Source organism: Mixophyes fleayi, chromosome 1, assembly GCF_038048845.1.
Source record: "Mixophyes fleayi isolate aMixFle1 chromosome 1, aMixFle1.hap1, whole genome shotgun sequence".
NCBI lineage: Eukaryota > Metazoa > Chordata > Amphibia > Anura > Limnodynastidae > Mixophyes > Mixophyes fleayi.
The window spans coordinates 247,040,980-247,051,214 of record NC_134402.1 but is presented as its reverse complement, the minus strand read 5'-3'; the positions used below and the strand labels follow the sequence as shown (position 1 = coordinate 247,051,214).

Sequence of the window (10,235 nt, the reverse complement as noted above, 5' to 3'; positions counted from 1 at the left end):
TGCTACTAGTGTTTGCTATAAAATGTTCTCTTTGATCACATGCTATTTTGTTGTTTATATATATTGTAATACTCCAAAGAAAATACAATAATATAGTAATGTCTAATGATCAACCAAACCACACATTGTAGAGCCTAGTTCCGAACATGTAAGCAAATGTCTCCCAAATACGCAAATGAAATTGCATTACAGATATGCAATTTCACACATAGAAACCAACCAATCTGCAGATATCTATTTCATAATGCTTTTATTTATTTATATTTGTCTTATTCTAGTTTCTTAAGAGATTAAGTATGCAAATGCATTTTTATTTTTTTTAACGTTCTCTGCCCCCCAAAATGTTGTAAAGCATTTGTGAAGATGGCATGTAATAATTCTTTATAGTATATAAATTGTATTCAAATTGGCCTACATACTGACCAATCCCTCATATCAGATGAAGCTACATGTATTGTTTTCACATTATTAAAGATGAGATACTTTGTCTTTTAAAATGCCAGGCAGGCTTTTAGAAAAGAAATGTACCTGTAGACTTTACAAGATTGATTGCACCATGTTAAATTAATGCAGGTATATTGACAAAACAGGACAATAAGAAATGTATATTGATTACCAGAGAATGTGTTATGTGGAGGAAAGTGCACTTGACATGCAAAGTAAAACTATGCATGGCATGTTTTTCCAGAATTCTTGCATTCCTCTTTTAATGAAAATGCTTCCGTATTGAAAGGGTATTTATACACTTTAATATTCTTAATATATTCATACTGCATCAAGTGTTCTGAAAGTTTTTTAGTGTTCTGTATTGTACAGTTGTGATCTACAGTTCAGTTCTCTACAATATGCAGTTTCACACTATATGATTTGTGAAGCAGGAAAAATTAAATGGTCTTTTTTTATATCTTTTTCTCCTGTTAGGCGTAATTTAATATGGAATACCAAAAAGAAACATATCAATGATCTGGAAATTACCCCTCGATCAACAAATTAGAAGAATTTGAGATTGCATAAAGCAGAATGAATGGAAGGAATTGCAATATGAATCACAGAGCTACTGGAACCCCCCAAGGACCAGGAATGATCAATGGGCAGCAGATTCCACCAATTAGAGTACATATGGGAACACCCTCCCCATCTTCTAATAGTGCCACACCCAGTCCTGCTAATGGGAACTTATATTTAAAAATGTCCCTGGGAGGTGGAGTGGCACCACAAAGCAACGAGAACACCATTCACTTGCCAGCTTTAAGTCCAAGAAGACAAGTCATAACAAATGGGAAACCTGTATTCCAAGTGCCACAGCCACCAAATCTGCAGCCATCCTCTTTATCCAAGCAAAAGCAACAGGAGTTTGGGCCTCCATTTCCTGCAAACTTTGTGAAAGGTTAGTACTGGAAAAAGATGAGCAAACAACTTTAGAACATCACACTAAATAGTAAACACTGTAATGTCACAGTAAAAGAACTTGCTGGCATTTACTTCAAAGTTACTAAGTTGTTTTCTGGAAATTAACTCCCAACAGAGCGTCATTACACATGCGCTGGCCCTGTGTATTCTCAGAAGAGCATGTACAGGGCCATCGCATGGGCCTTGTCAGCAGATGTACCGACATTGCCAAGCGCCCCTCACCTCGGACCCAATGGCCACCACACCCCCTGCAACTGTGGCAGCAGGAACACTGATAGTCTATTTCTAATTGCCTCTTAGTTTTGCCTAAGATTACAACCATATTGTTTAGTGTAAATTACGAATGTAGTTGAACATGTGATATGATTTCTAGTACTGTGTTTCTCATTGATATACCTATATATAGCATGATGGGGCGACCCCCAAACAGTGGAGTGTGGTACGGTTATGTGTAATTATAGATAGCACAGTTTGTAAAAAAAAATTAATAATAATAAACAAATGTGCGCTGTATGTGTGTGTATATATATGTAGTTATGACACACTGAGATACTATTCTTCTCCATATAACTGACATCTGTCTATAGCCGCTGTCCTTCCTTAAGAGAAGCTATTTGGCATTTGGTACCAGGGAGTTGCATGACTGAATTATTCATGTTACATATAGAATAGTATCTCTGCACCGATCATGTGACCAGCGTGAAGGATCTTGGCTAATATGTGAGAGGCGGTAGCTGATGTGTGTGTGTGTATGTGTGTGTGTGTATGTATGTGTGTGTGGGGGGGGGGGGAGGGGGGTGATGTATGAGGTTAATAATGTGGGAACACTGGTTGGTAGTTAGAGGTGCTGGTATGATGATGATGTTATATCATAGGGACATTGACTGGTATGTCTATGTGAAAACACTGGTATAATGTGGAAGTAAAGGTGCTCCTATATGGTGGGGCACCTGGATGCACTATGCACATCAATTGGGTTGTAGAATACATTTTCCATTCTACCTTCATTCACTTCACTTCACCACAAATTCATTCTTATAATATTACTGGCTGTATTTACATTTAATTTTGGGTTTTCCCTAAATAACTAGTTTTTTTTTTATAGAAAAAGAACTCTGGATAAATCTATTCTGACTTCTTAGTGTTAGAAACTTTTAGAGTAGGACAAAGGTTTGATGTAGTCCAGATTTTTCTCTTTTATCTACTAGAACAGAAAGGCATGAAATGCCCCAGGACAGAAGAATGGCAGCCAATCTGTAATTCTTGGCAAAGATAGTCCAACCAGAGGAGAATTTAGGAAATTCTGAAATCTTTAAGTCACTTCTATATTTAAAAAGAGAAGGAGAAAGTGTAGTGTTTTGTTTGTTATCAGTTTCTGAGACATTAAAAAAGAGAATTTGTCTTAGATGGAGTGTAATTGCATAATTTAATGCACGCTCAGTAAGCTGGGCCATTACAAAATATGCACTACATATATGTTCTAATTGCTTTTGGATGAGTTGCAGGTGATTTCCATTATCCTCTTTTAAGTTCATGATCTAAACATTTCATACGAAACATACAAGAATCTTAAATCTGAATATAGCATTCTCATTATGAGATTACAAAGCTCACAGCAATTCTTCTATTCTAGGATTAAATAAAAAAAAATCTAAAAAGACAAAATTGTTGGCAAAAAATTATACTGCTAAATATATCATAATTGATTTCCAGCACATAGTTAAAGCACAACAACTGAGATGCTCAGTGGTTGGAAGAATTATTGTACTTTGAAACTAGTGACAGAGCATGTATTTGGATGTAGGTCACCTGTTTTGGTTCATAGCTATCATAAGTCCTAAACTCTCCCGCCCCCCTCATCCCTTCTCTCTCCAACAACCTACTCTGGTGCTCCTTCTACCCCACTTCGGGCGACGAAGTTCGCTCCCTCATTCTTTCCTCTCCACCCTCCACCAGTCCTCTCGACCCTATCCCCTCTAACCTCCTTCGCTCTCTCTCTCCCACTGCCTGCTCTTACCTTGCTCACCTTTTTAACCTATCACTCTCCTCTGGTGTAGTCCCTTCTTTATTTAAACACGCTCTTATCTCTCCCATCCTCAAAAAACCTAATCTTGACCCCACCTCTCTTGCAAACTATCGCCCTATCTCACTTCTCCCCTTTGCCTCCAAATTACTTGAGAGGATTGTCTGTTGCCGTCTCACTAGACACCTCTTGGACAATTCCCTCCTCGACCCTCTCCAATCCGGTTACCGCCCCCTCCACTCCACCGAAACTGCCCTGGCCAAAGTTACTAATGATCTACTTTTAGCCAAATCTAAGGGTCACTTCTCCCTGCTCATCCTCCTTGACCTCTCTGCGGCCTTCGACACCGTGGACCACCCCCTCCTGCTACAAACACTTCTCTCTCTTGGCCTCTCTGGTTCTGTCCTTGCCTGGTTCACCTCATATCTCGCTAACCGCTCCTTCTCAGTATCCACGTCTGGCTCCTCTTCCACCCCCTTTCCTCTCCCTGTTGGCGTCCCTCAGGGCTCTGTTCTTGGCCCTCTACTCTTTTCACTCTACACCTCCTCCCTGGGGGCTCTCATCTCCTCATTCGGTCTTCAGTATCACCTTTACACTGACGACATCCAACTCTACATCTCCTCGCCTGATCTCTCCTCCTCCCTCCTCTCTCGTGTATCTGACTGCCTCTCTGCCATTTCCTCCTGGATGTCATCGCGCTTTCTCAAAATTAACATCTCCAAAACTGAACTGATTGTCTTTCCTCCCCCTAGACTCCCCGCCCACCACATCCTCTCTATCACTGTTAACAATACCACCATCTCCTCTGTCACCCAACTCCGCTGCCTGGGCGTTACCCTCGACTCCTCTCTCTCCTTCGCCCCCCACATCCAATCCCTCGCCCAAGCCTGTCGCTACCAGCTACGCAACATTGCCCGTATCCGGCCTTTCCTCTCCCAGGATGCCACTAAAACTATCATCCACGCACTCATCATCTCCTGCTTTGATTATTGCAACCTCCTTCTTACCGGCCTCCCCCATTCCCATCTCGCCCCCCTCCACTCTATACTCAATGCGGCTGCAAGACTCATCTTCCTTTCTCACCGCTCCTCGTCTGCCTCCCCTCTCTGCCTTGCCCTACACTGGCTCCCCATTCCCTACAGAATCCTTTTCAAACTCCTGACCGTCACTTACAAGGCTCTCTCTCAGTCTACTGCTCCCTATATCTCTAACCTCCTCTCCATTTACACCCCTGCCCGCTCCCTGCGCTCGGCCAATGACCGTCGCCTCTCTTCCACTCTGATCACCTCTTCCCACTCCAGAATCCAAGACTTCTCCCGTGCTGCCCCCCTTCACTGGAACGACCTCCCTCGCTCCATCCGTCTTTCTCCCAATCTGTCCTCCTTCAAGAGGGCACTCAAAACTTACCTGTTCCTAAAGGCTTACCAACCTTCCACCTAACCTCTCCTCCACCTGTTCTTCCCCTCTCTCCTCCCGCCCCCCCTGTTCTCTCCCCACTTACTTCAACTTGCTCCCTGTGTGCCTGAGATCTGTCTACCCTCCCTTAGGATGTAAGCTCATTTGAGCAGGGCCCTCTTCCCTCTGTTCTCCATACCTGCTCTTCTGCTCCGTCTTTACTGCATTAGCCTGCCTGGAGTCTCTGAAGTTTTGGTATTTTTTGTTAACCGTTTGTAATGTGTCACCTTGTTTAGTCTACTGTTTGTGCTGTGTACGGCGCTGCGGAACTCTTGTGGCGCCTAATAAATAAAGGATAATAATAATAATAATAATAATAATAATAATAAACTGCTGTATTTCTGCAAAACCATATTGCATAAATTTGTATTTTTATCTATAATAAAGTGTTTTCCTATTTGATCTATCGCTAGTCCTGGTGATTCCTTCTAGCTATCCTCTGTCTAGAATAGTGGGACAAGTTACTCAGAGGTGAAGGGACAGCCAAAGTGTCCCATTTTAATATACAGACCCATATTTGATACCAAATCTAATATGTAGATTATTATCTGATGCCAAGTATAAAATACAGGTCCATATCTGGCTTTCAGTACCATATGCAGATTCTTCATAGTGCTCAGCTTTTTATGCAGACCCGTATCTGGTGTCCTGCCTTAATATGCAAGCCCATATTTGGTGCCAGAAAAACCTTTAACTAATCCATAACTGAACTTCTCTCTGGGCTTCCTCCTCCTGTTCCCGCTTACAGCAATACACTTAGGTAACAGAAAGTTCTAAACCTGACTATTAGATGTTTGGGAGAGAGCAGAGAGTGCTGCAGCACAAGAGGGTCAACGCAATTGGCAACATAAAGGGTGTGACAGGCAACAGATGTAGAGTGTATAGTGATCTCCCATCATGGTGTTGCCTGAGGTTATCTGCTCAGCTAGCCTTACCACTTAAAATAGGTAATAACATTTTTATATACATTAATTCCTTAATATTTATATTATACAAATGCATATGAAAGTAATACTCCACTACAATTATTATCACTGTTTAAATAGTGTCAATCATATTTTGCAGCACTGTATAGAGGATATGTAGTATTTCATAGCAGTCCCTGACCGATTAGAGCTTGCAATCTAAGTTTCTTAACCAGATGCATTGTGTAAATACATGATGCCCGGAGTAAGCACATGCTGTGGTTCTCTTCCCCCCCAGTTATGCAGTGTGCAAGAGGATGGGATGTGGTGAGCATGGGGGCAAGTTGAAGGGCCCACTGGAGGAATGCAAAGATAGAGACACATACAATAGTGTGTGCCGCTGAAGAGATCTGACCAGCCACTAGGGAGGTTGTGGCCAGCCCACCTAGGCTATAGAAGTGGTCAAGGCAGCATTTAGGTAATTATGGTGCACAACCTGGGCCCTGACCCCCGGCTGTCAAATTTAAGTCTTGGAGGTGATTGCAAAGCAGTTGTCCATAGTGCATGAGCAGTGGCTCATCTTTTATGGTTGTTTTTAGGTACCAGAAATATGGTGGAAGTTCCACTTTGAGGGTGTCATTGGCTGTATGCTGGTGTAGCCTATTGGGAACGACAAGTTCTAGCTTGCCCACTGGTAGCACCTTGTAGTATTTTATCAGTGCCTTGAAGAGCCGGTGGCACTGATAAATGTAAAGTGTCATTGACTGAAGGCCCACTTACCTTGCAGCTGGTATTCTGCCTTGTCTGCTATGCGTCTGTAGCTTCTACGGGGAAGAGTCCATGCATATGGGAAGCTTGTATTGTGGGTAAAAATTACAAAAGGTTAAAAAAATGAATAAAATTTACTTTCAAAATTTAAAATACTTAAAACATTTATACATAACAAAAATGCTTTATGTAAAGAATTAAGCATTTTTGATATGATTAAATAATTTCAATCGGTTATCTATTAGTGGGGAATCCTTCACTGGTGAAAGGTGGCGAACCTTTCCATTGTCGGGGTTATCGCTGATGATAGCAGGGTTATAGGGGGAAAATGATTAAAATCAGGGCATTGTGCTTACTTACCATACTCAGGTTCGTCCAAGTTACTTCTGATCAGCAGGAATCCATCGACTTCAGCAGAAGAGGAGGAGGAAGGTAAGGAGTGAAGAGAGCAGAAGTGTAACAAGTAGGGGATGGTGGGAGAAGCTGAAATGCAAGAGAAAAAATGGGTTGTTAGGGGCACAGGGGATAAGTGGATGATGGGAGCAAATGGTAGAAGATGCTCGGTGGATAGATTTTATAAGAGGGCTGAAGGAAGACAGAGACAAAAAGAGGGGGAAAGAAAATTACAGACACATAGAGAAAATAGATCAAATACACATAGAGGAGGCAGAGGCAAACATATAAAAGGAGACAGAGAAGCACAGACAAGGCGGAACAGAATGGTGGGGAGGTGATAGAAAAATACACACTGGAGATGGCTGGGGGAGGGGTGATTAACACAGCTATTACAATAAGTGATGCTATGGGGCAGCAGAGATCAGGGGGAATGCTTGTGCGCTGTAAACATGACAAAGCTGCACCCCTAAGCATGCAGGCAGATGTGTAAAGGAATGTTGTCACTCGTGCTGGCACCACCAGCTTGCTTAGTACATAGCTGAAGAGACCGTGTCATTACTGCTCCATTCGCCGGGGATTGCCAACATAAAAAAATTATGGTAGCCTATCACCCCTGCTTGTGGCCCCCCCACTACCACCAGTCCCTGGAGCACATGCTACGCCCCTGCCCCTACCACACACATATACACATACAGACTAAGATCCATTTTCTCATCCCAAGCGCAAACTGACATAAACAGTACTATTGTAACTAGTAATGTAGATTTAGATGTAAAGGACAAATTTTGTAAATCAAGATTACATTTTCCAAAGGTAGAAACCAGTAATATATAATTTTGTTGTAAAAGCTTTTATGTGTCATCTATTCTACACATTTTGCTGCCACAAATTCTGCTTTGTCATCTAGTTTCTTACTTTTGTTTATTATAATGATGCAGGTTATATATAGCGGTAATGTTTTGTATATACTGTAGTGTATAGAATAGGAGTTGATATGAGGATGTATACTAGGTCAATGTCTGTCAAACAGTACTTTGTTGTTCATATTTTTCGCATTAAAACTTTGCATGTCTCTTACTATATGTTTTTGTTATATTTTGATACTTTGTTGTGTGGAAAACAAAGCTGGTCTCAGTCTCCAGTCTTCCATCATTATATTGTTACTACTTTAGTTTAACAGGACTTATGGGACAAATATTGGTTTGTATTTTTGTAAATCCAAACATTTTTATCGTTTGTAAATATTATTTTTATTATTATTACTTTATTAAATGCATTATACACACGTGCATTTGCTCATAGTTTACCTATGCTTAAGAAAAGCTGCACGAAAGACAGTTTTGCAAACACAGCCTCTCTGTGATTAGAGAGAACATTGGTCCTTATTATTTTTTCTGACCATTAAATTATCTAATGGTCAACTCAGGATGGAATGGTAGTATCAATGTCTGTGTATACTTGTACTGCTCATTTCCAATAATAAAATATAATAGGCCTACTTTGTTTGAAAAATATAAACATAATACATAAACAAATAGCAATGAACAATATGAGTGTAAAACAAGTTCTAAACAAAATAAATGTGTGTTTGCTTGTTTTAATTTGTGTTTGTTTTGCCTGTTAGTTCCTTAGAAATCTAAAACATGCCTCTGGTTTTGGTGAATGTCCAGTATTGACAGTATTCTGCTTTTATGGAGTTTTTATTGTTATTATTTTTTTTTAGTTTGTAGCAGTTGTTCAAAGGCTAAGATATAGTTAGGCAAATGACATCATTGCTTTGTTATCCAGGGACACAGGCCTTTGAGTGTAAACACAGCCTGGTTGTCACGGTGACCCTTATACCCCATTTGCTGAAGCATGAGGAAACTGTGCTTGTGTGACCACAAGGCAGTTTTACTAAGCATCCTCATACTTGCTGTACATAACATATTTTCAGTTAATAATATAACTTTGATGTGCTAACAGTGTTTTTAATCTTAAAGCACACCTATCAACATAAACCATTTCTTTCATGTCATGCTTGCAGGGTCAAAGTAGGGGTGTATACAGTATCATCATCATTTATTTATATAGCTCCACTAATTGCGCAGCGCTGTACAGAGAATTCACTCACATCAGTCCCTGCCTCATTGGGGCTTACAGTCTAAATTCCCTAACATACACACACACACCGACAGACTAGGGTCAATTTGTTAGCAGCCAATTAACCTGCCAGTACGTTTTTGGAGTGTGGGAGGAAACTGAGCACCCAGAGGAAACCCACGCAAACACAGGGAGAACATACAAACTCCACACAGATAAGGCCATGGTCGGGAATTGAACTCATGACCCCAGTGCTGTAAAGCAGAAGTGCTAACCACTTAGCCACCGTGCTGTCCCCATGTCAAACCGCCACTTCTTCTACTGCTTTGATTGTAAAACTATCTAATTCCATTCACTTGCATTTCCATTCTGTTTTCTACACGGCCACTTCTAAATTTCCACATCAACCACTGTATTTGAGCGCTAAGATGTACATTTATTAGCATTGTAATAAATAATAAATAACTGATAGTTTAAAAATCAAGGTGATCCTGGTTTCTGTGCTTTGGAAATAGGATAATAAAAGGTTGTAGTATGTTCTCCCTAAATCAGGTTTAGTAAAACCAAATGGTCAATTTTCCCAATAGATTAGTCCTACCTAATATATTAGGTTGGTTAGATGCCTTTTCTAGCAGGTCCTATTTAACAGTATTATTACAACAACATTCTGGCATGTGAACTATTTTATGTTTTACAAAAAAATCTGAAAGATCCTATGTTCTAAATGGGGTTTGTATACTGCATGTCATTACTGTGATGCTGGAAAAAAATCAGTATTCACTTTTTTGGTCAATTACTTTTTCAAAATGTGAGGATTGAACTGAAACTTCATACTAAATCCAGGCTAAAAGCGTGTCTATGAATCTCTTTGTAAATTGAAAGAACTATAAATAAAAAAAACTAGGAGTTGACCATTATTGCTGTATTATTAGTTCATGATAAATGTATGTATTATATGATACAAAATAATCAGTTGTTTATAATAAATTCAGATCAGTACAATGTTGCTTAATATTCTTTGCAACGTTTGTTGAGATGACATATTTTACATACACTGTACTGTGCTATTAGTCTTTCTTGCTAATGGGGTTTCCTACCTTCATATGGTTATATCATACTTGCTGACTTCCTGAAGTCGGCATTCTGGAGCTGCCTGGGGGAGGTTTTGGGGGGCTATGCATATCGCGCCATTTTGG

General features: G+C 40.3%; 1 protein-coding gene across 2 annotated transcripts in view; it reads left to right on the top strand.

Annotated features, from left to right (window-relative positions):
- Positions 1 to 1,020: 1,020 nt before the first annotated feature.
- The window catches only part of GLIS3 (GLIS family zinc finger 3), a 358,155-nt gene continuing 348,940 nt past the window's right edge, over positions 1,021 to 10,235 (top strand). For both annotated transcript variants that reach the window (XM_075191338.1, XM_075191347.1), the window contains exon 1: positions 1,021 to 1,387. In XM_075191338.1, coding sequence (XP_075047439.1) covers positions 1,021 to 1,387 — 367 coding nt within the window. The remainder of the gene's footprint in view (positions 1,388 to 10,235) is intronic.